Raw genomic sequence first — 27,889 nt, 5'->3', positions numbered from 1 at the left:
ATACACACTGGTACCAATACATAAAGGTGGTACTGACAGATCATTTCTTACCATAATACTGCATTAACAAACTTAACTTGTTGAAAAACATGGCTTTCATTACTTCATTACAGAATAAAATCAATAAAGCGTTATTTCCCTTTAAATTCTATATATTTAATACAGGAATTTCTCAAATCATATTCTGAATCACACTACTGATGGAATTTTTAGATAAAAATTAAGACTTATTTGCCCTATTTGTTCTAATCATATAAAAGCAGTTATATTACTTATGACATTTTTTATCTGTGTCAAAAAAAAAGTATAAAAATATAATTTCCAACAAATGCACATTTAAAACTATTGGTCCAAATACAATTTACTTAACTGATTATTAAACAAAGAGCTTAAAAAAACATTAACAATATTTTGATAATTGCTGTTCAATATTGCATTATCAGGTATTTTACATACTTACACGTACATGTACCACTGGATTTTCATAAGCCTCGAATATATTTCAATATTTTCAAGTGTTTCCAATTTCCTTAATTCTTTCATTCCATTATATTGATAGCCATAATCTAAAAGAAGTTGTTGACGATCTTTTGTCATCTTAGTTCAGTAACGGGTTATTTCCCATTAAATTTTATATGAGTTAACACGTTACTGCAATAATGTGACAATATTGTATATTAATTTAGACGATAATTCAGGAACAGAAAAAAGAAAATATTTAAACACTTCCGGTATGCAGCAATTTTCGTTAATTCAGTAACAGATTATTTCCTCTTAAATTTTTATACAAGTTAACACGGTACTGCACTAATGAGACAAATATATTATATCAATTTTGACGATAAATCATGGAACAAAAAAAAATTAATCATTAAAACACTTCCGATAATCATATGCAGCAGCTTCCGTTATTTACCACATCCAGTAAGCAATAAGAGCTCAAAAGCCACCTATTCAAGATGATTATTATTCAGAAAAAAAGTTTTCAACGTTTACAGTTTACACAATGTATGAAAATATACAAACAATCGATATATAAACTTTTCTTAGGCAATCGATGACGTGTTGGTTTTGAGATGAGATATATATAGAAAGTACGGGACATTGTTCATCGTGCCTCAATCTATTTCATAATACGATCTTTGATCACCTGCCGCAAGTTACTGAATCCGTATGTCTTCACGTATTTGAAGTGGAACTCTGAAATAAAAACAGGACCGTTTGACACTGTTACCTTGAACTCATATAATAGAAATCTTATATAATTATAGAAACAGAATTATTTTACATGCAAACAGTTGTCAATTTCTTCTGAACCATGTATTGTATAAAATGGATGTTTAATGTAGTAAAAGAAAAGTAGCATAAGCAAATATTTTCATTGAAGAGAGCCAATAAATCTCCTGTTTTATAAATCCAATACATCTCCTATTTGAAAAGGCCAATAAATTTCCTATTTTAAATCTTTATATTAGAAAACCTATATTTTCTCATAAATTATCTATTTATGAGAACCAATAAATTATCTATTTACTAGAGCCAATAAATCTAATATATTTAAGAGAGCCAATAAATCTTCTATTTTAGAGAGCCAATAAATTTTCTATTTCAAAAAGAAAGAACTATATATTTACATAAAAAACTTAAGTGTAAAGACTAAAGTTGCTTTAAACAATTTGCACTATGCTTGCAATTTTTTGCCACCTCGCCACTCAGTACTGTGGATGTGGATTGATATATAATACAGATTTTCGATTCTGCAGAGTTCGAAATTAGCAGTAGTCCTATAGCCCGACTACTAAATTTCTCCTGGGGCTACCAACTTTTCAAAGTAACAAGCCCGGCCAGGCTACTGTATTTTCAGAGGCAATATAAGCAACCGTTTTGAACAAATGAATCGTGCTAGTGAAATGTCTTTTGGGCTAGTGAATATTCCAATCTGGTAGTCCGACCAGCCTAGTGGTTTCAAATCCGAATTTCTTACACTGTTGTTGGGAAGCCATTTGTCTTGCTAACAGCACTTTTTTTATACCTGAGTCACCATAATAATAACTTTTAATTGAGTAATGAAGAAACTTACTCCCAAATTAGCAATGTATCCATGGGTAACTACCCCACATTTTATTGCTTTGACTGTCAATGGATGGACAGCATGATTGCACAACACGGTGACAGCTAAACATACAAAGGCAAATCTATATGCCCCCGCCCCCTAATAGTGGATGACATGAAAATAAAGGGTAAAACTTAAGCCTTTTATCAGACCACTTGTTAGAGATTCCAAAAAGGAGTCCAATAGGGTGCAATATTACAAACCCTACAATGAGAGGTACACATGAACAGTTTTATTGGAAAACAAATTTTACCAATCAGTGGAACTGGCTCCCTCTTCTCAAGTTTGTATGAGTCGTAGTGTGCACATTCCATGGCGATGGCGGGACCAGCAAACTGAAGGTTCTTCAGAGCAGGAGTTATGACGCGGTAGTCACGTCTGACGACATCTACACGTGGCATGTAGTATCCAGACTGTAAAACAAAGATTTATCACATTAATCATTATAGAAGCGTCAATGAAAAAGACTCTTTTTTAACTGTTTACCGTTCTTATTTCATATATGTCATAAATAGAATATTATATTCGTGTAGATTCAATACTAGATTTTTTTAACTCGCCACAGGCTCACATAAGATGATTTTATTCAACTTGTTCAATAAATTTAGCATTAAACTTACACTCGTGCAATATCCTCTATATATATATCAATGCTTCAGGATCATACTTCCTGTACTATTAAATTTTCATAGCTGTTTTATGTCACAGAGGTTGAATAAAACACCAAGCCAATAAACCAGACCCAATAATCCTGATAACATCTTGTTCAATAATACAGTCTAATAAACAAAAACAATAAACCAAGTCTAATATAAACCAAGTCTAATATCAAAGTAATGACCTGGTCCAATAGACCGGGTCAATCAACAATATTACATATCCAATAACTTAGATTATACCAGGTTCAATAAAACAGGACAATAAATAAGATCAATAAATAAGAACAATAAAACAGGTCAAATAGGCTGCCCAGGTAAGACCTGGTCCAATAGACCAGAAAAATAAAGTCTAGGTCCAAAAACCTAGATACACCAGGTGCAATCAAACAGTCCAATAAAACAGGTCAAATAGCCAAGGTTACACCTGATCCAACAAACAAACAAAATAAACTAGGTCAAATAAGTTAATAACCCAGATACACCAGGTCCAATAAACAAAGACAATAAACCTAAAACAAGAGGGCCATGATGGCCCTGGGGTCGCTCACCTGAACATAGGCCCCCAGGGCCGGGCCAGTTTAAACCAAAGGGCTTTTATTTGAACAAACTTGGAAGACACCCATTAAAAAATATTTCATGATGTTAAGTTTTTACTATACACAAATAATGAATAACAATGACTTTTGCCCCCTCCCCCCTCTCCCTGGCAGGGCCAATTTTGACCCAAGGGCTTTTATTTGAACAAACTTGGTAAACATCCATTAGAACATGTTTCATGCTAAATATCTTAGCTCTAGCTCTTTTGGTTCTTTAATAGAAGATTTTTAACTTTTTACTCTATGTATATAGGGAAAATCAATAACCCCTGGGACAGGGCCAATTTTGACCCCAGGGCTTTTATTTGAACAAATTTGGTAGACACCCATTAGAATAAGTTTCATGCTAAATATCTTAGCTCTAGCTCTTTAAAAGAATTTTTTAAGTTTTTACTATATGCATATAGGGAAAATCAATGACCCCCTGGGGCGGGGCCAATTTTGACCCCAGGCCTTTTATTTGAACAAACTTGGTAGACACTAATAAGAAGATGTTTCATGCTTAATATCTTAGCTCTAGCTCTTTGGGTTCTTTAAGAGAAGATTTTTTTGAGTTTTTACTATATGCACATAGGGAAAATCAATGACCCCCTGGGGCTGGGCCAATTTTGACCCCAGGGCTTTTATTTGAACAATCTTGGTAGACACTTATTAGAAGATGTTTCATGCTTAATATCTTAGGTCTAGCTCTTTGGGTTCTTTAAAAGAAGATTTTTTTTAAGTTTTTACTATATGCATATAGGAAAAATCAATGACCCCCTGGGGCGGGGCCAATTTTGACCCCAGGGCTTTTATTTGAACAATCTTGGTAGACACTTATTAGAAGATGTTTCATGCTTTAATATCTTAGGTCTAGCTCTTTTGGTTCTTTAAAAGAAGATTTTTTTAAGTTTTAACTATATGCATATAGGGAAAATCAATGACCCCCTGGGCGGGGCCAATTTTGACCCCAGGGCTTTTATTTGAACAAACTTGGTAGACATCCATTAGAACATATTAAATGCCAAATATCTAAGCTCTAGCTCTTTGGGTTTTTAGAAGAAGATTTTTTTTAAGTTTTTACTATATGCATATAAGGAAAATCAATGACCCCCTGGGGCGGGGCCACTTTTTGACCCCAGGGCTTTTATTTGAACAATCTTGGTAGACACTCATTAGAAGATGTTTCATGCTTAATATCTTAGGTCTAGCTCTTTGGGTTCTTTAAAAAAAGATTTTTTTAAGTTTTTACTATATGCATATAGGGAAAATCAATGACCCCCTGGGCAAATTTTGACCCCAGGGCTTTTATTTGAACAATCTTGGTAGACACCGATTAGAAGATGTTCATGCTAAAATATCTAAGTTCTAGCTCTTTGGGTTCTTTAAAAGAAATTTTTTTAAGTTTTTAGTATATGCATATAGGGAAAATCAATGACCCCCAGGGGCGGGGCCAATTTTGACCCCAGGGCTTTTATTTGAACAAACTTGGTAGACGTCCATTAGAACATGTTTCATGCCAAAATATCTAAGCTCTAGCTCTTTCGGTTTTTTAGAAGAAGATTTTTTAAGTTTTTACTATATGCATATAGGGAAAATCAATGACCCCCTGGGACGGGGCCAATTTTGACCCAAGGGCTTTTATTTGAATAATCTTGGTATACACTCATTAGAAGATGTTTCATTCTTAATATCTAAGCTCTAGCTATTTGAGGTTTTGAAAGGAAGATATTTTTAAGTTTTTACTATATACATAAAAGGAAAATCAAAGACCCCCTGGGGCGGGGCCAATTTTGACCCCACTTGGTTGACACTCACTAGAAGATGTTCCATGCCAAATATCTAAGCTCTAGCTCTTTGGGTTTTTTACTAGAAGATATTTTAAGTTTTTTCTTTTGGTCGCCATGGCAACCAGAGTTCTGCATGGAATGGAATTCTTTGAACAACTTTGTTAAGGCTTCACACAAGGAACATCCCTGTGAAGTTTCATTATGATCTGCCTTATGGTTTCAGAGGAGATGTCGTTTGAAAAGTGTGAATGGACAACGTAAGACAGACGACGGACGAAGAGTGATCCTAATAGCTCACCCTGAGCATATGCTCAGGTGAGCTAAAAATAAGGTCCTAACACCTTAATAACACTTGGCCAAATAAATTAGGCCTAATAAACCTGGCCAACAAATGGAGAACTAAAATGTTCCTATTTACATGTATATCAAACTTAATTTAACTGTTTTAAGTTTTAAATATTATGTTTTAATTAATGAATCATATATAAACAAGTTTATAAACATAAACAAGTTTATAAACATATCATAATAAACAGATCAAATCTTATTTCTCTTGACTATACATGTATCAAATTTCTCATAATTATAATAATTCTTAGTCACTTAATGCACTTTAATTATGAGGAAATTTCTTTAAGTTTTCCTCTAAAAAAACCAAACAAACAAAAAAATATATTATTTCAACAAGTACAATGTCTTACAAAGGAAGTTTGTGGTAAAACTCTCCATGTCTATATTTGTTATACATTTGTGATATTATATTTCAAAATTGAACAAATTTTCAAGTGGACTTCCTTTATCCAATTAGCCTTTTCAAACACAATTTATAGAATAAGAAGATCTTATCATTTCTATGGAACAAAGCTATCTATTTACATAGTCTACACTAAAACAATGGGGGCATGCATGGGTGAGGACACGTGTTATAGTCATTGACTTCAAACCACTGGCCCGCACCACTTTGGGTTCAACTCCTGCCAGGGAATTTGAATTCTTTCATGTGAGGAAGCTACATGCATCCAGCCAACTAACTAAATGTAAGTGACTCTACTCAGGTGCCAATTCGTGCCTGAAATAATGCATGGAGGGGCACTCCACCATTAAAGCTGGAAAGTTTTAATTCACCAAATGACCTCTATCTAGCTGATGCAATGTAAAACCCAACCAAAACAAAACAAACAGAAAAACTTGTACATCAAACAAAATGCCACTTATGTATATTGACATTTGTATAACTGACATTTTGTATAACATTTATTCTCAATAGCTCATTAACAAGAACTTCCCTTTCCCTTTCAATCTACTTACAAACACTTAATACATTTTCCTTTATAATAAGATAATTTATATATACTTGTCAAATATATATCTAACACAAACAATAAAATGTAACACTGGTTTATGAGTTTATTCTGGATAATTCTTTTTCCTTTTTATTATTTACTGTGAAAAACTTCTGTGAAAAACTTCTGCCAAAGTAGGTCACTAAGTAATTATCAGGTTTGTTTCTTAGCAAATATCAATCCAGAAGAAGAAATTAAAAGATTTTTCTATTTTTAGCTACTCTGGAAGGCACAAAAGATGCAAGACAAATTATATGAAGAAACTGTATAGAGAATACTATGGGAATCACTTGACGATATTTTATGTCCTATTTAGTGATGACCATTCCAAAGACCTGCCTGGTGTTGTTTCAAAGAATTTTTTCTATTTTTAACCCTGGTTGTCACATAAACTGAGAAATCAATATACACCAGTACCAATTTACACTATTACAAATCAATATACACTGATACCAATCAATATTCACAGGTACCAACCAATTTACACAGGTACCAATCAATATTCACAGGTACCAACCAATTTACACTGGTACCAATCAATTTACACTGATACCAATCAATATTCACAGGTACCAACCAATTTACACAGGTACCAATCAATATTCACAGGTACCAACCCATTTACACTGGTACCAACCCATTTACACTGGTACCAACCAATTTACACTGGTACCAATACTGAGTGGTACCAATATACACCAGTACCAATCAGTATACACCAGTATCAATCAATATTCACTGGTCCCAATCAATATTCACTTGTCCCAATCAATATTCACTGGTCCCAATCAATATTCACTGGTCCCAATCAATATACACTGGTATCAATAGTGTTATACTGACTGGTACCAATATATACTGGTACCAATCAATACACCAATACCAATAACAGAAATATATGAAGAATCATGTATAACATGTCCCTCAAAAGAATAATGTGTTACAGTGTTTGTAAGTGATCAATCCATTTACCAGTGAATTAAGAGCCTTTATTTCTATTCCTACAAATTGCTGGCTATCCCAAGGAAAAGCCACATGTACATGTACAAGTACTTCTTACCAGTCATGTCATGTTTCCTTTGTACGTACGATTTTGTTTATGAGACCTATTACATCCAGAGGCTGATCAAAAAATATTTTTTTAAATGGTTTTAAACTTATTTTATATGAAAGACTCGCCTAGAAAATACTTGTAAATAGGATGTATATTTTATACTTACTGAGTATTTTCTGATGAGCTCAGCGAATGACTTTGGTGGGCTTATTTGCTTCCTGTCAAGATCCATGATAAAGCACTCCTGATCTTCATTGTCAACAATCACTGTGTAGTTCTACAACAAAGAAAAATCTCAGTAACATTGACATATCCTCGCTGATGTTACGTAAAAAACATGGCCATACTATTAGGTTATGTAGGAAATTCTATTTTTCACCTAAACCTCTGAGAGCGACCTTTTTTTTTAACCATGACCCAATTGACCTAAAACTCAACCCATTTGTAGAGGTTTGTGATGAATAAAAAGCAACTAGGCCCTTCTATAGGGAAATTATGTTCTCAAGTGAGCTAAATATGGAAAATCTATTTTTAGCCTTCGTGACCATGAGATTGACCCAATTTTAGCAGTAAAGAAATTTATTCTTGCCTTTTCTATTGACATTACTAAGTCAATTGCTCACAAACAAAATCAAATGTTTTTTTTTGTGTAAATTAGGTCAACTAATGAATATTTATTATCGGCAGTGAAGCAGATAAATAGCAAGTCAGCCAATTTGCATAAAATTGTTAACAGTCTGTAAAATTCACTATTCTCAACATTTTTTGGATGCATAAGAGAAATAGAATGATATATCTTTCAAGAATATTTACAATAACTTATTGTTCCCAATAGTCATTACTTTAGTGACCGCAGGACAATCCAGCAATTATACATGTATTAATCGAGTGTAAAAGGTGAGTGTACAGATCAAAGTAAAAATAACCTTTCATTTTCCCATAATTGCTTTCAATTTTATAGTCTAGTTCATGTGTATAATGAATTGAATAACCCATGTGACTCACAGAAAATTCTATAAATATCTTTCGGAATCTGAATGTATTGTTAACGTTCAATAAAAAAAACAAAACAGTGGGGCAGTCATTTTATATTTCAGGCAGTTGTTTATTTCATCCTAAACATCCATTTTTTACCATATAATAGTCAATCTTTTTAAATATAATAACAAAATTATAATGTAGGCAATTGGTCAATTACATGGACCATATGATAATGAATCTTTTTAAGTATAAAGGCAATTCAACTAAACTTGAAAAACTGAGGATAGTGTCACTCTAAAGTATTAAATCTGAGGGTGTTTTTTCTCTATATAACTTTATTTTCTCGCAATGAATATTATTTCTATTTTTACAATATGTCAGTTTGTTATATATATGAAAATGTAAAAACTTTACAATACATAGTACGATGTTTATTATTACTTTGACATTTGCTTTGGCAAATTATTACATTTTAATGAACCTTGGAAACTTATCTAACACACAAAACATTTCAATGATCCAATATGACAGATGACTTGGTACATTGTATGTACATTACATGTATATCGACAATTTCAGCCAGAAAATTGACATTTAAATCTATGCAAGTTGCCAATATCTATATTTGTTGTACATTACTGAAAATATTCATAAAGCAACCAAACTGTTACTCAATTAGTAACTGATCAAAGTAATAAATCTAGCTTTAGCTTTCCACATGCATTTTGTTGGTAGAATTAATTAATTAATTGCACTACATAATTTATATATCAAATTAAGATAATGGTACAGTATAACTAATTTATATTTCATTAAAGCACTAAAATTTCATGATATTAAGGTCAACAGCATTATTATGTAACATCAATTAAAGCTGTATCATGGGCTCACACAGGCTCAAATAAAATAATAGCCAATATTTTTAACTGAAAAAAATAATAGCCAAAAGTTCAGCTGACTATTCACGATTTAGCGATGAACAACATAAGCAGTTGATTAAATAAACATTCCATATAAAACTTTTTCAGTTTTATAAAGATTCTCAAAGATGATTCAAAATATTTCAAGAAAAATCAAACTTCAGAAAAATGTACTAAGATTTTAAAATAAGTAAAAAGATTCATGATTTAAGTAATTACAAATTTTGAATAAATTTATATACTAAGATTAAAAGAAAGGTAAAAATATTCAAGATTCAAGTAATAATAAATTTACATGTTATGTGCAATAAATGGCTGATTTTGCTGTATTTATCACCATATTTCTCCTGTGTGACTTACACAGTAAAGGGCTATTTTTGCATATTTTGAGCTCTTATTGGTATTAATTTACATGGATTGAAAATGACATTTGCAATGTTTTAATTACCTCAAAGTTTTTAACTTTTATAATACATTTTCAAAATTTTCATGAAAATGGCATTTATATGGAAGAATGCTGCTTTAAAGGCCCATTTAGCCCTGAAATGCCTTCTATTTTTATTTCTCAAAGTTTTTTTTATCTTATGTGTACTTCTCTGGTACAGGGATTTTTTTGCATTATTTCATAGCCGATATTTGGTCATATTCCCTATTGAAAATAGTTTATCATTTTCCCAATACACAGGAAGTTTCAATTTGAAAGTTACAAAATAAAAATATTGAATAACAAATTATAAAATCTTTGAAAATTAGGGCTTCTTCACTGTTAAGGTTTTTAAATCTTTGCAGATGCCATCATAGACAGTTATTCTTTGCATTCATTTAATCACTGTAAAATTAAAGTCATGCAATTTTTCCCAATTTGTAAGAAAACATTGCTGAAATTCTCAATTCCATGTGTATGGTTCATGTTCCCAAAATCCTGGAAAAAAAACCCTGTGGTATCTAAAAAGTAACTCATTGGCCAATTACAGCATGTACCTGAACCAATTTTTTCATCTGTTGCTTTTTGGCAAAAAGTACTGTTTAACTATAACAGTGTTATAGTGAAATAGTATTTTGTATTGTAAAATAATAGTATCGAAGTCAAAAAATTAAGATTGTTTACATTTCGCTACTTTGGTGACAAATTATTTAACATTTATCACTTTATGATATTATACACATAATAGACATCAAGCATTCCCTAAAGCCATTATTCAAACATTATAAAATTTATATTTGTTCTTTCTAAAAAGGTAAAAAATTATATGTTTCTTAGACATAATGTGCCTTTAAACAAGAAAATGTATGTAAATACCATGTGGAAATCGTGTAAGATAACGGACTGGCGGCACTCGTCAAATCTTGGGACTTCAATCCTCTCGAGCTCCTCTTCAATGCGGATATCAATGTCTTCCTCCATCGTCATGTACGTCACTGACTCCGTCTGATGGTCTGGCTTTGGTTTGTCATCCTCATACTGTACGGAGATTCTTGAAACTCTGTGCTGTAATTATATAACAACTAATTCTAACCATATAAGTGGATAATTATTTCCTCCTGTTGAAAGGTTGGCGAATTTAAAATTCCCTGATATTTTGTGTGAGGAAATACTAGCGAATCATGCAAGAGTAGAATTAAATGACAGGTTGGTTTAAATTAACATAATAAGACTAGTGGAAATTTTAGTGAATTTTTGTCAATTTGTGATATTCTCCAATATTTCGACATGATGGTCATATCCCTAACTGTACCACTTGTATAGTTGCTGAATGGATCTGCCACACTTTAAATTCAAACTGGCACACTAGTTAATTCAATGAATTTTCACATTAAAAGAGCAAAAATAGGTAAACTTTGTACATATGTATATAGCCTGGTAAATGTGCAGAAAAGTTTTAATTGATAGTAAACAACTATGATATACAGGTGATTTTTATATGTTTAATTTTTTTTCCAGCAAACCACATGTTGGTTAATTAGTAGCATTGAATTATATTGTTAAAAAATTTGCCATATTTTGTATAAAATGGCATTAATTTATAGGTATAAAGCTACTCAACTGATATGCACTACTGTTTATCTCACAAGAATATTACGGGTTTTTTTTAACTTGCATTGTGAATGGCATTTGATAATCTTCTAATCTAGGTCAAAGAGCAAATGTCACCCTATTATTCCCTTGAACTAATGTTACAATAGACCAATGCATATTCCATTATTTCAGCAATGCTAAACTTTTATACATGTTTTTTTTACATATAAGCAAGTACAGCAATGTCAAATGATTTGGACAAAACGTAAATAAATATATGTATACGAACCCTGTGTTGCATATATTTGTACAGGTAGACACCTCCAATGATTCCAGCACTGAGTACCAGCAAGGCAATAATCAGGAGAAAAACGTTAACAAGACGTTTTGATCTTGCACTCGGTACGTACGAGATGTGTAAGGTACGGCCAGCTGGCTCGCTACTCTCCGGAGCCTGAAAATATAGTCAACAGCATCATAAAACTATAGAATGGAATTTAATGTAAAATCATCCTAAATCTTATAATATGCTAAGTTGATAATAACTTTATATATATGAGTGGTATGTTTTCATATATTTCTATAATAAAGTGCTGTAAGGCCTAAAAAAAAAAATTGTTTTGTTCGGGTCACCCGACCCTACCTAATAATATACGCCGACCCTACCGTTTTTTTGTGTCAAAAAAAAATAAAAATTGAAGAAAATACCGTATTATTGAGGTACGGTACAGGTTTTATCGCTGCTCTTAGTTACAAAATGGCGGGTCACATTGTCAATATTTGTAAAACGGCATGTGATCTTCTGACACCAAACGGCAGAACGCCGAGAGTTTAAGATTGTTACACCTAAAATGTCTTTTGAAAACATAGAAGGGATGTATTTGTGCCACCCGGGAGGGATGTCAGAAATTTCCATACTGGTGAATAAAAAAAAAAAAAAAAAAAAAAATCCGACCTACCCTTAGCCTATTCCTTGAGAGCATGTTACCCTAACAAAACAATTTTTTTTTTAGGCCTAAGCATTTGCTATCACAATCAATACCCTTGCTGTCATTGGCCACTTGAGTCATGTATGAAAAAAATTTCAAAATTGGTCGAAAGAAATTCTAATTTGTTGGACTTTGTAGTTAATGTTTTACCTTGTTTTTGTTTATCATTAACATTTCAACATTGTAGAATGGTTTATGTACAATTTTCTGCCATGTACAGTAGCAATTTCTGCAAATACATGTGTTTATGCTCAAGTAAAAAAATTAGTGTGTTGATTGACTAAATATGTCCAAAATGAATGAATTGTCAGTTATTTATAAAATATTCGAACATCGTATTAGACTACCGTATAAGTACTTATTTCTGCGGTCTTAATATTCTGCGATTTTTCTTAAAATATGGGGTTTTTAATTTCTGCGTATCTTATTTCTGCCGTGTCATCATTCTCGCATTGATGCTTTTTATTTCTGCGTTTTAATAAAGATATGTTTACAAAATTAACCGACACAAACATACAACATTTCAAGATTTGTTGATGTAACATGTACATTAGTTCCAATTAACATGCAGACGACTGATTATGTGTTTCGTCGTTATCATCATGTATCGGTATAGACATGTTAATAAACGTGCAATGACAACAATTTTAATACTGTATGTGTATAAATATGAAGTGTGAATAATAAACAATGGCAAAATCGCACGCAGACACAAGATATTTTACAAATACAAAAAGGTATGTTTATTGCACCCGTCAATCTACAATGATTTGATTTTACAAAAAAATCAAGCTAAGGGTGAGCGAAAATCATACAAACATAATACATGCATTTAATTAAACAAAGAGAACAAGCAAAGTTACATTTTTTCTAATATTTTATTCACGACAGATACATAAAGAAAAATTCCCATCTATAAAAGCTGATAACGGTATATGATAATGTAATTATACAATAACGGTAGTTGACATATTCCGACATATACATATGGAAATGCTTAATTTTCTACGGTTTTTAAATCTGCGGTGTAGTTATGAACTGCAGAAATAAAGTTCCCGCAGAAAATAGTACTTATACGGTATTACATTCATTATGACATGAAATGTAAAATAAATGAATAGTGAAAGTATAGAAACATTATTGTTGCAATATTGTTTTACAACATAAAAATCAAACAATGGACGAACAACATTGAGAAGTGGCCAATTATAAAGCAACCATGGAAGATATCTGGTTTGACTATGCTGAAATCAACGTTTTAGCTAGTAGTGTATTACTGAGTAAACCTCACTATGTGTTTTTATCACAGACTCTAGTATTTCCACTGGTAAACATCCGCTTATGTAACTTTCATAAATGTTGACTTTGCGATATAAGGCTCTTATAAGGCTAAAAGAAAACAAGACATGGAGTTATCATAATTCATATTTAATTTATATGACTTAAAGTATGCACATGTCTTTTGCAAAAATCAGTTTCTGCCTTGTTCAAACCCTAGTACCTTTATCTCGACACTTTGTTATCTCGGTATTTTTTGGACGGTCCCAATGCGAGTCGACTGTATTTAAAAGGGATATTGGAGTAATAAAAAACAATTGAAAAATATGGAGAATTCAATGCCCATCAGTGAAATTTTTAGTATCATTTTTTGTTGGATGCTGCCATTTTAATTGTACCACAAACAGGGCTAGCACTGGCAGGAGTCAATGAGCAAATTGGCTCCAAAATAATTAAATTGGCCCAAGAAAATCACAATTGGCTCAAACTTACGAAAAGTATGACTTTTGGCATCTCCAGGCTAAATTTAGCATTTTCTATTTTAAAAATGGAAAAGTACACATTTGGTTTTTCATCAGTTCTACAACTTTCGTTTGATGGTTAACGCGTCGGACTAGTAATCTAAGGATTACTGACCGCGTGGGTTCAAACTCTGTCAGGGGCAACTTCGGCAAGCGGTTGTTTCCTTGAGCAAGAAACTTTACATTCATTGCTTAGTACTGGTTGGCTCCAGGAACGGATTCAAGAGTGTTTCAATTAGCTTAAAGCTTCCAACACAATGGAACTAAAATTAATTTGTACAGTACTGGACACGCAAAACCCGCACAATTCGCATATTCGCGGCGAACCCTCATGCTTTATAACGCGAGTAAATTCGCGACAACTTGAGACAATTCCCACAATTTCAACTCACGGCGATTTTGCCGTGAACATTTGCCGTGATTCGCCGGGAATAATACATGTTACTTTGTATAATAAATGTATGTTGTACTCTATGAACTTGAAAACATTTGTATTTAAATGATATATAATTATGTACATGTATGAAAATTAATTAGTAGATCTACATGAAGTTGCATCAAGAAAATCTTGTAATTTTTTTGTAATAATAAATTATTTTATTGTCGACCAATCAACTTGCATCTTGCTTCTCATCACCTACTCATCTCATGCACCTGGCATTTTTTACTCGTGAAATTGAAAGTAAAGAAAGTCTCAATTTAAGTGATAAAACATTCACAATTTTCAACAATTACATGTATAATCAGCGTATTAGACGTAATAATTAGTTACACCTGTGAATCGGTAATAAATGTCGCACTGTATTGTTCTAAAAATAGAATATGTGCGAAAATAAACAACGGATTTTAATTACATTTGTATTATTATCAAAGTAACAATTGGACAATTTGTTATCGTGCGTTCTTTCATGGACATGTAGTTCCAATTACATTTTGTAATTTTAATCTCAATTTGTTGTTAACTAATTTTCATCCAGCACCTGATTGCTTTGTTTTCGAATACAAAATGTATACGCTGTACAAAGTACATGTTCAATTGCTAAATATTAGTAAATATACATGACATTTACAAGATTTTTTTCAAAGTGTTTACTATATGTATTAAGTGAAAATTAAAGACCCCCGGGCGGGACGAAGTAGCACTTTCTAATACAAATATTGCTGTTGATTTGCAGTAAATTACGGCGATACATCACGGCAATTTTTCGTGAACCGCCATGAAATTTGGCGAACTTGCACGTGGCAATGTTTTACCGCGTAATGTCCCGTCGCGTCATAGACTACACTCGCGGCATAACTTTTGCCGGTTTCGCGTGTCCAGTACTGTATAAACTAAACTAAAACACAGTGACACAGTCTACTTCTTTTGTGGGTCATATACTGGTTAAAGGGAAAGACAAGGTTAGAATAAAAACTTGATTTCAGAAAAAGCATACTATAAATAATAAATCTGCAAATTTTCTGCCGCCAAATAATAATATTAAACGAATTATAAAGCAATTTAAATCGCTAGATCACCGATTTCTACAAATCAGTAGGCGCGGCCATGTTTGTGTATTGGCCGTATAAAAACAGGTGCGCGTGATGTCATTTCCCCACATCTTTAGATTTATAATAAATCTAGTTGAATCCTAGCGAAATATTTATATAATAAAGTATTGACCAGACAATTTAATTTTCACAGGAGGTGTAGAGGAGATTTTTTTATGGTTCAAAATACGTAACAATATCCAAAAAAAAAAAAAAAAAAAATAAAGAAACATTAATAAAAAATCAACGTCTACCGGTCGCACCACTTCAGGCCAGTGATGCCCGTTACTCCAATCAATGCTATGTTCATTAAAGTCTCATCTTAATGTAATTAAACAATATTTCACAGAGTTAATAAATACACATGTTATTATTTAACAAAGGTTCACAATCAAATAATGCAATTAAATAAACAAACGCACCAACGAATAATTGGCTGTTAATTATTGAACGGCGATAATTATCATTATTATAAAAATCCTACTAAAACGTGTTCTTAATAGTACACGTAATTAAATTTTTGCAGTTTGATTCTGACTTTCAAATTAGAAGGTGTGAACATATGTTAGTAGTGATGTACACATTTCAAAAATATAAGCAACTCTTTTGAAAAGTAAATTGTTTACATGTCTGTCAACGTATGATGCTGCGTGGTATTTATTTACTTTGTAATCGTAGCCTAATATTAACTGCAGGCAAAACATTTTTATTGGCTGCTCAAAAATCTCATTTGCATAATTTATTCACACAATTGCTGGTTCTTACTACTTATGTCTAATACTGTGCATTATCCATTTTAATTGTTCCTAATTTGCACCAAATGTTCCTGTCACACTGTGTACTAACGATTTTTATTGCTCCTTGTATGCCTCTGTGCCGACAGACCTTTTGATCATGCACAATGTTGCCCTGATTGGTTAATCACCCTTGTCAAATATTCTAATGACGAACAAGACATCTATTTTTTTACGCTTCATCAGTGAACTGAATGACCTTAGGGGAAATTAAGTTCCGCACCTGTCAAGTTATACTGTAAATTACAGCATTTCATAAAATAGCAACACATTTTTTTTCAGTTACCAATAATCATTTTAAATATTAAGTAGATTTATGATTTTTTTTGTTTTATTGGATTAAATTTACGGTAGTAGAAATGCGTATCTGTGTGGGAAAGGGATTGGGTAAGTAGATAACGTGGAAAAAAGCTATAGGGAACTGGATAAACCCGGGAATATGCGTAATTACAGGGGAATGCAATGGGCAACCTGTTGCTGTTGGTACCAGTTTTGACTGGGTGCCTAAAAAACCGAACGGACAGTTTTGTTTTCATATGATATTTGTCTAGCTGCCGATTTTCCTGCGCCATTTTATTTTTAGCATCAATGTCGGAAAATCGCGTCCTCAGCAGATCTCTGCATATTTGATTTAGTTGATATTTTACGCTGAGAAAAAGATACATGACCGGCGATGTACCCTATTCGGACAGCTTGTCTAGCGAAAATTAAGTACAAAATAAAAGGATATATCGTCAATTTGAAGAAGTTTCTCAAAGTACCCAAATTAAATTGATGGTTTATCTTTGAAAACTATGCAGTCATTGCTTAAATCATGTGGTGGGATCATCAGCAAGCTTGAAAATCGGACAAATGATAACAAGGAACATCGCAATGCGATGCAACCAGGTTTTCAGCAAAATATTTCACAGAAGCTTTGTCATGAAGGGGCATTTGTTTTTAATTGAACTTTTAGGAGGAATTATGGCTTTTTTAATATTCCTCAAACAAAAATGATTGAGAAATTTTATGTTGTCTATTCGCCTTTTTTTCCCAAATATTTTAGAAAGGTAAACAGTACTTTATTTTTGCTTAATTTTTGCGTCTCTTGTCATTTTCTTTTGTCAACAATATTGGCGTGTGGTGTTTTGTGCGATATCAAGAAAAGTATGTTCACAATTTTAAAAAAATACTTTAATGATGTCTTGGAAGAAACATGGGAATTTAGTGAGCGCCAGGGCACTTGATGACAAAGCTTCTGTGAAAGTTTGGTCAAAATCCATTGAGAAATGTAGGAGAAGTTGCGCACTGTAGAAATTGTTCACTATATATTCTGTATAAGGAAAAAATATACAAAGGGCCATAATTCGGTCAAATATTATCCAATCACAAAACCCCGACAATATGTGCCAGGCACTTGATAACAAAGCTTCTAAGAAAGTTTGGTCAAAATCCGTTGAGAAATGTAGGAGTTGAGCACAGAAGAAATTGTTCTCTATATATTCTGTATAAGGAAAAAATATACAAAGGGCCATAATTCGGTCAAATATTATCCATTCACAAAACCCCGACAATATGTGCCAGGCACTTGATAACAAAGCTTCTAAGAAAGTTTGGTCAAAATCCGTTGAGAAATGTAGGAGGAGTTGCGCACAGAAGAAATTGTTCACTATATATTCTTTATAAGGAAAAAAAACAAAGGGCCATAATTAGGTCAAATATATACCAATTGCAAAACCCTGGCAATATGTGACAGGGCACTTGATGACAAAGCTTCTGAGAAAGTTTGGTCAAAATCCGTTGAGAAATGTAGGAGTTGCGCACAGAAGAAATTGTTCACTATATATTTTATATAAGGAAAAAAAACAAAGGGCCATAATTAGGTCAAATATTATCTAATCGCAAAACCCCGACAATATGCACCAGGGCACTTGATGACAAAGCTTCAGTGAAAGTTTGGTCAAAATCCGTTGAGAAATGTAGGAGGAGTTGCGCACAGAAGAAATTGTTTACGCCCGCCCGCCCGCCGACATACCTCAATCTAATATCCAGTTTTTTCCTTCGGAAAACCTGGTTAATAAATGCCGCGGCGTCTTCAATTAATTAATTAAAGCAATTCAGTTCCACATGATGTTTTCATAAATAATAAATAATGTACGCACTAAGATTAATTAAGTTCTACATCAAGATATATTTCAGTTGTACCAGCGTGTCCGCCTTTACCGGAAGTGGGTATAACACGTCACAATCTCGGTCTCGCCTGTCTCGCGAGAATGACAGAACGCCAAAATGGCGGCGCCCATGAACTCATTTCTCAAGTAGTGTCTTAAAACACGAATTTCTCACTTATAGGGTTGATGTCAACAGAAAAACTGTCATTGTACCTCTTTTTAAATGATGAATATTTATATTAGACAGACATCAATCCATCCATTCCTATTCCTTTAATATTTGTAACTTCCCTTCTGAATGAAATAATGATATAAACAGTAACACAGTCTAATACATGTACACTGACCTCATGGTATGTTTACATGTTTATCAACTGATAAATATGACACTATTAAATGGGTGTGAAAATACCTGGCAGATTCAGGGTTCTCGGTTACTCTTATTTCAGCATCCTGTTACGCATGTATAATACAGCTGGACGCAAATATTTCAGAGCAAGGATTCCGCGCACGCTTAATTTTGCCTGGGGACGCATAAACATTATCAATTGTTTACAACCACAAAAATATGTCAGCGCGTGTCAGTCTATAGGTAGACGGTCCTTAGATGCACATTGACCAGTGAAGCGGTTAGCCTCAATCAGCGATTACGCTTTCGATCATTATCACACGATAGGGATCAGACTTGAATACACATGCTGTACATGTAATTACCAGTTATAACACAAGGTGATAATTATCTTTGATCAACAGTTGATTGGAAATTAGCAAATTTTACCGACAAAAGGATTTAACTATTGACTATTACGCCGCAAGTTAAAAGACTGTTTTCTCAAGCTTACAAATGAGTGTAATTTTGAGTTATTATCGAATATTTTCGTCATTTTCTAGGCAAAATTTTGCTTTAGTTCCCATTCTTGCAAAAACGTTCTATAAGAGTATTAAAAGAATTTAAGATATTGTGCCGAAATGCCAGGACGCGCTTTTGGACTCCAACTTTTATAGGTTTGGGAGTCCATGGACTCCATGTCTTATGGTCCTAGTGAGAACTCTGCAGATTGTTGAATATGCACTGGATAATTGGTCTTAATATTCAATACAAAACAATAACTAGCGGCATCTCAAGATTATCGCTATTAAATCAAATCAGCAGTTGTGTATGAAATAGCAACAAAATTTAGGGTTTCTTAATCGGACAAAAATCAAAATCGATCATCGAAAATAAACGAACAACACCTTTCGATCAATCATCGATTATTATATAATTTATATAATCGAAACATTTACAATAACAAAGTAAATATGTACAATGTACATATCATGCTTTAATATTTATAAGAATTCCATTTATATTCTATATTTTGCGTAACTACCACTTAATCAACTGAAATAAACTACATGATTGTAGTGACTTAAAACATGTTTATTTCATGTTTACAAATAGACTGTGTAGCAATTTTCTTGATGTCAAATTTGAGCACTGTATATATATGTCTTTAAACTAGAAAGTCTCACTGTCAACTATTTACCTCATGGTCACCAGTATGCTTTCTCATTCATTTTGGGTCAACCAAAGCCCAGGCTTTAATTTAAAGTGTTGTTAAAATACAGTGAGTCACTTAAGTAACAGCAAGAAGATATTGTAAATTACCGATAAATGATAAAAATTTGATTATTGAACTTTGTATTCGATCATCGCCAATCGGTCCTATAAACGATCAATTATCGATTATACTCGATCATCGTTTAATCCCTACAACAAATTATCAAATTATGTTCTGCAAGAGGGCCATGATGGCCCTGAGGTCGCTCACCTGTATATAGCCCCCCCCCCCCCCCCGGGCCAATTTTTACCCAAGGGCTTTTATTTGTTTATTTGAACAAACTTGGTAGATACTCATAAGAAGATGTTTCATGCTAAACATCTTAGTTCTAGCTCATTGGGTTTTTTAAAAGAAGATTTTTTAAGTTTTTACTATACACATATAGTTAAAAAACAATGACACCCCTGGGGCAGGGCCAGTTTTGACCCCCGGGCTTTTATTTGAACAAACTTTGTAGATATTTACTTAAAGATGTTTTATGCTTAATATCTAAACTCTAGCTATTTGGGTTTTTTCAAAGAAGATTTTTAAGTTTTTGCTATACACATATAAGGAAAATCAATGACCCCCGGGGCGGGCCAGTTTTGACCCCAGGGCTTTTATTTGAACATACTTGGTAGACACTCATTAGAACATGTTTCATGCTAAATATCTAAGCTCTAGCTCTTTGGGTTCTATAAAAGAAGATTTTTTAAGTTTTTACTATATGCATATAGGGAAAATCAATGACCCCCCGGGGCGGGGCCAATTTTGACCCCAGGGCTTTTATTTGAGCAAACTTGGTAGACACTCACTAGAAGATGTTTCATGCTAAATATCTTAGCTCTAGCTCTTTGGGTTCTTTAAAAGAAGATTTTTTAAGTTTTTACTATATGCATATAGGGAAAATCTATGACCCCCTGGCGCGGGGCCAATTTTGACCCCAGGGCTTTTATTTGAACAAACTTGGTAGACACTCATTAGAAGATGTTTCATGCCAAATATCTAAGCTCTAGCTCTTAGGATTGTTTAAAAGAAGATATTTAAAGATTTTTCTTTCGGTTGCCATGGCAACCAGAGTTCTGTATGGAATTAAATTCTTTGAACAATTTTTATAGGTGACCACCAAAGGAACATTCCTGTGAAGTTTGGATGAAATTGGCTCAGTGGTTTATGAGGAGATGTCATTTAAAACAAAAGTTTACGGCCGGACGACGGACAAAATGCGATCACAAAAGCTCACCCTGACAGGTGAGCTAAAAATTGAGAAGAAATTTATTTGACATTTGAAGCTTTACAAAGTATTCTTGGGGAAAAAAAAGATTGACCTTATTGTCATCATGCCACAGTCTTAGATTTAAAGGGAACCGGGGGGGGGGGGGGGGGGGGGGGGGGGGGTCTCAATAAAATAATTTCAAGAGGGGAAGTGTCAAAGTCAAAGGGGGGGGGGGTAGTGAAGTATGAATTGTGGTGGTTTCGTCGAACTTGATTTTTATGAAGAGGTGCGAAAGTGGTTTGCGACCTTATGTTATATAGTAATTAAAGGCAATGTAGACATGGTTCATATATATAATGTGTTTTTATCATCAATATTTTGTTGTAATAGAAACTTTTAAATCAAAGTTTTATATATATAGAGTGGTGAATATCATAAAGACTTAAAACAGATTGTTGTTGTTTGTTACATAGAAATCATGATGCATTCTCTTTAATAATATGCATGTGTCAATTGTTTATATAGAGAAGAATAAAGTATTTGTAATGTGTGTTGTTTATAATAGTTTATTACATACGGGAATTTGTTTATGTTTTTTTTTGTATATATATTTAGATTATAAAATACAATTGTTAATTCTTTCTCTTAGTCCTGGCTAGTCGTACGTGACTCACGTACGGCTAGAACTTTTGGCTTCCTTTATTATATCAGGGCTCGACATTAACGGTTGTCCGACTGCCCGGGACAACTAAAAGTTTGGTCCGGGCAAGTTATTTTGAAAAGCACTTGTCCGACAGGGCAAGTGAAAATAAAAAGCATCATTGACAAAATGCATGTACAAAATGAATAGAAATAACATCTTTTCATTTATAAACATCTTTCAAACAAAATACACCATGAATCATTATCAATAATGTGAATATACTACGGTCATGTACATTTGTTGATATAGGAAACAGAAGGAAAAATATGAGCATGCGCCGCGGTAAGGTAATTCCCCGTTCTAATAATAGACTTTATCTAATTTTGTACAAGGTAATTCCCGTGTTAGCTGTTGTTTAAATTTTGATGTTTGCATGTAAAGATATCATTGAAAATATGTAAATAATCATATTGATCTTTAAATATAATTGTTAAATAAAGTTTTTGCATTTAAAATGATTTATTGTTTAATCTAATATAACAACATTATGAACACAACGAAGACTCGTTTACGGCTGTTGACTTGATGATTGAACGGGGAATTACCTTACCGCGGCGCATGCTCATATTTTTCCTTCCGTTTCCTATATCAACAAATGTACATGACCGTAGTATATTCACATTGAATAAACAGATGAACCCATGTTTTAGAAAAACTACTAAATACAAAAAATATTTGTGTCTAACTAACAATCAATTTCATTTATAAACAATATGTCCAGTTTATTACCTAATACAAGAAGTATTTAATAATGTATGAGCTTGTTTGTTTTTCTGATTTATACATTTTTACCATTTTTAGGTCAGGACAAGTAAGTCTTAGGTCAGGGCAAGTAGTTTTAACTAGAACTCCGCGAGTCGGATGTGTCGCCTTGTGAACAATGTAGTTTAGGGGAAATGGCGAGGACAAAAATGAAATATGAAAAATAACAAAGGGCAATAACTAAAAAAATAATAAGTGCAGAGCAGCAGTTTCTGTACACTGCACTTCTTATCAATAAGATCTATCATTCTATGATGTTTCAAGTAAATAGCTTTCATACTCGAGGAGAAATGACCAGGACAAAAATAAAGTAAGAAAATCAACAAAGGGCAATAACTCAAAAATAAGAAATGCAGAGTATCAGTTCTTATGCACTGCACTTCTTTTTAATGAGATCTATCATCCTATGAAGTTTCAAGTCCATAACTTTTATACTTTCGGAGAAATGGCCTGGACAAAAATTAAGTATGAAAATTAACAAAGGGCCATAACTCAAAAATTAAGAAATGCAGAGTACCGATTCTTGTGCACTGCACTTCTTAATAATGAGATCTATCATCCTATGAAGTTTCAAGTCCATAGCTTTTATACTTAAGGAGAAATGGCCCGAACAAAATTAAAGTATGAAAATAAACAAAGGGCAATAACTCAAAAAATAAGAAATGCAGAGTTCCAGTTCTTGTGCACTGCACTTCTTCTTAATGAGACCTATCATCCTATGAAGTTTCAAGTCCATGGCTTTTATACATCAGGAGAAATGGCCCGGACAAAAAATAAAGTATGAAAATTAACAAAGGGCAATAACTCAAAAAATTAGGAAGTGCAGAGTACTGGTTCTTGTGCACTGCACTTCTTAATAATGAGATCTATCATCCTATGAAGTTTCAAGTCCATAGCTTTTTTAGTTGAAGAGAAATGGCCCGGACAAAATTAAAGTATGAAAATTAACAAAGGGCAATAACTCAAAAAATAAGAACTGCAGAGTACCGGTCCTTGTGCACTGCACTTCGGGTTATTGAAAGAAGCATGCATACCAAGTTTGAAGTCAATCAGACTTATAGTGACTGAGTTATGCTCCGGACAAGCTTTAGGGGACGCCGACAACGACGACACCGCCGACGAAAGTAACCCCTATATGTCACCTTTTCAAGGCGACACAAAAACTACTTGCCCGACAGGACAACCTGATTCAAAAATTAATGTCTAGGCCTGTATATAAGATCAGTTCGCCGAACCGGTAGTTCAACGAAACCACTCTCACCCGTGAAGTATGCCCAGCAATCTCCTGGATTAGACCCCTATGTATTTTTCAAGTATAGAAACTTGTATATATTACACTAAAGAAAACCGGTCCTACTAAACACTGCTAAGGACCGCTAAGGACTGCTAAGGACCGCTAAGGACTGCTAAGGAGCCACAAAGGACTACTAAAGAGGCACAAAGGACCTCCTCAGGCCATTCTTATATTACATGGTTTATTTTTTAGTGAAAAAAAAAATATTTTTTTAAGAAAAAATATGATTTTGGTGAAAATTTTATGAGTTGTCGACGCTAAGGACTGCTCAGATACAAAAAAGACTGCTAGGGGGACACAAAGGACCTTAAAAATACCTCCTAGGGCATTCTTATAATACAAGGTAGTATGTTTAGTGACAAAAAAAATATTATTTTAAGAAAAAATATCATTTTAGTGATAAAATCATGTTTTTTGAAGAGTTGTCGGACCGCTAAGAACTGCTCAGGTGCACTAACAACTGCTAGGGATGCACAAAGGACCTTCAAATCCCTCCTAGAACATTCTTATAATATAAAGTAGTAAGTTAATAGACAAAAAAGTATTATTGTAAGAAAAAAATATGATTTTGGTGATAGAATTTATGCTTTTGATGAGTTGCCGGACCGCTAAGGACTGCTCAGGTGCGAAAAGGACTGCTAGACAGGCACAAAGACCTATAAATATTTCCTAGGGAGGCACAAAGGACCTTAAAATAACTGTTGGGGCCTTCTTATAATTTAATACCTTAATTCTTAAAAATAATACCATGTAATATAAGAATGGCCTAGGAGGTATTTTAAGGTCCTTTGTGCCTCTTTAGTAGTCCTTTGTGGCTCCTTAGCAGTCCTTAGCGGTCCTTAGCAGTGTTTAGTAGGACCCAAAGAAAACGGAATGAACCTTATAGAAATATACTCCTGGTTTAGACCCACGTATGCCCCCTATATTTTTTTCAAGTAAGTAAGTCTATAAACTGTGAATATTTCTTTTTGATCTGCTATTATCTTCAGCTAAATTAGATTGTTAAACATATCCGGTTTTAGTCAATCAAATTACGTAAATATTATTTATAAACCAAAAAGAAAACAGAAAAGTTTCAGAAAAGACCCATACTTACAAGAGGAACTACGGTCTCATCTGCCTTCTTCTTCCCAAGAATCTTTCCATCTTTGGTTACTTTAATGATCGTCATTGTAAAATTCAATGAAGGAAGTTCTACGAAATTGTCACAAAGACAAATAAATACAAAACGAATTCTCTAAAAATTTCTCTGTTGTGTACCTCCTATATTTTTTCAGGATATGACGTCACGGTCAATACAAATGTAAATTGTAATAATTTATTGAAAACGAAATTTAGTTCTTTTAAGCGGAAAGGGCCTAGATTACACGAAAAGAAATTATCATCAATTTAAAACGTATACTGTGCTCCTCTTAGTTCACGGTACTTAACGCTTTGAAACAAGGAAGAAAACAACACATGAAACTTATGGTAAAAAATTGCCATAATGTATAACATATATTTCTGCTGTATGACACAAGGAAAAAACAAAATATCCAGTCAAAGTCAGTTTGTATGTACCAAACGTAGACCATATATAAGCCATTTTGAAAATAATATATCATCATTTAAATCGCGGTAATTGTGTTACATTTCAGTTTTTTATTGTTTCAGTTAATATTTCTACATGATATTTTGCTTAATTTTAAATATTAAAAATATCTTTACTTTGTTACTCAAAATTTATTTTTTCAACAAACAAACATTTAGAAAATGATGATTGTTTCAGACCTACATGGTACTAGCATACGATGTAAAAAGTCTAGTTTTGACCAATAACCATGAGTAAAAATGATTAACAAGTTTTTTCTTTCTTTTTCTTTGTCTTTTGTTTCATGTTGTACAAATTTTATCATCACCTAATACAATTAGACCAAAAATACACGTACAGTTGTTTGACCGGTTCAGGCACAGGTTTTCAACTTTCGCTGTCTGCATACACATTAATTAACAAATTGTTCCAAGACCAAAGGTTTTTACTAGTAGATATTTGATTCTACTTCAAACCTAACAATTATCAGAAAATACATTTTTCTTATGAGAATACTTCTTGATTCAATCTGATTGGTTGCAGTTCCAGTGAACATAACAAACCATTTGTAATATCACCTACGAAGAGTAGGACCTACCTGGATCGACAGTGCCTCATTTTAATGCGTTTGAACAATTATGTATTCTAACACGACCCGCATTTTTCCCTATTGAACATAGATCTAGAACCGAAAGTGTGTGTTATTATGCTATAAAATCACTGTTTGACGTTCTATATTTAGACATGTGACGTAATCATTATACACGTGACGTAACCACTAAAAATGTGACGCGCTGACAATAAGTACGGAAACAAATCAGACGCAATTTAGCTAATTATCATGTACGGCAGCATTTATTTGTTGATGTCGTGTTAGAATCGAAATAATATATCCAAATCGATGATTTTATTGCTTGATAACATCACTGTTTGTCGTTCGGATGCGCATCATTATATCACTCGGGCTGCGCCCTCGTGATATAATTCCCCGCATCCGAACTCCAAACAGTGATGTTATTGAGCAATAAAATCACAGTTTGGAATATATTATTTCTTAAATTGAAATTATGTACATGGCAGTTTTACTCAACTTGCATGTTACAGTTATGGCCGAGGGGAGTTCAATACTAACAGAAAACCACGGCGATGTGTTTTGAAAAAAAAAATAACATGAACTCAAGACTCTGTGCACTGTGTAAGATAATATTTGTAAACAAAATACAAGTAGATGTCTAATTGCTAAACGACTGGTATTGACTGGTATTAATGTACTGTTTGAACCAAATATGATTGATAATTGATTAGCTTTAACCATTGTGTGAATTACTGTTCTTGCATGTAATATATGACAACTGTACATACTCTATGCAATCTGAAGTCAGCATTTCACCCTTTAAGTTTGATGCACCGATCTATGTAAAAACTTATTTTCATGTGCCAAAATAATATGCACTAGTTGTCCTTTTCTTTCAGTTTACATACAAATAACATGTACCGATATACGAGGGTTGTTCAAAAAGTAATTAGACTAAGAGTCTTGCATCTTCATATTCAATTCAATTTAGAATATATTTATATGTACAGCGATCGAAAAATGTTTTCTTCAATTTAAGCATAAAAATATTGAATTCGTGTGCTTAACGCGTGTTCCCTGTGTTATTGAATAACCATGGTAACACGCACCCGGCGCAGCACATAAAAAAAGTTATTGAAGCTTAGTTGAACTTCTATTTTATTCATAATTTATTTTCTTTTTTCCCCCATTTATTCCACCAACACAATTTTTTATATTGTCAGGCCGGTTCCGAGTCAGGATTATAAAAATAGTTGCAACAAATTTGTAAAATTAACAAATTCTTTTAATTTTTTTATATCACTCAAATAATGAAATTTATTTGACAATCAATGATAAACAAATACATGTAATAAATAGAATAAATATTACTTAAAATACCTTAATATCTTTATCTTTCATTTTTAATTCTGTTATTCGATTTACAGCTTTTATCTTTCTGTTATCAATTTTAGTCATCTTTTCCGTTATCTT

The 27,889-nt window shown here is 33.0% G+C and overlaps 1 protein-coding gene across 2 annotated transcripts; it reads right to left on the bottom strand.

The window, feature by feature from the left end:
* Window positions 1-227: 227 nt before the first annotated feature.
* LOC132740403 (integral membrane protein 2B-like) lies at window positions 228-27,889 on the bottom strand. Of its 2 annotated transcripts, none has more exons than XM_060728295.1 (6): window positions 27,797-27,889; window positions 11,742-11,906; window positions 10,736-10,924; window positions 7,701-7,811; window positions 2,367-2,526; window positions 228-1,200 (listed from the first exon to the last, which is right to left on the bottom strand). In XM_060728295.1, the coding sequence occupies exons 1-6, from the start codon at window positions 27,872-27,874 to the stop codon at window positions 1,124-1,126; spliced, it is 780 nt and encodes a 259-aa protein (XP_060584278.1). In that variant the 5' UTR covers window positions 27,875-27,889; the 3' UTR covers window positions 228-1,123. The 2 variants fall into 2 exon arrangements, with proteins under 2 accessions (XP_060584278.1, XP_060584279.1); XM_060728296.1 differs by lacking the exon at window positions 27,797-27,889 and adding an exon at window positions 25,369-25,563.

This window comes from Ruditapes philippinarum, unplaced genomic scaffold (assembly GCF_026571515.1).
Source record: "Ruditapes philippinarum isolate M1 unplaced genomic scaffold, ASM2657151v2 ctg5756_1_1_1_1, whole genome shotgun sequence".
NCBI lineage: Eukaryota > Metazoa > Mollusca > Bivalvia > Venerida > Veneridae > Ruditapes > Ruditapes philippinarum.
Note: the sequence above shows the minus strand (reverse complement) of the source record. Positions and strands in the feature narration are given on the sequence as shown.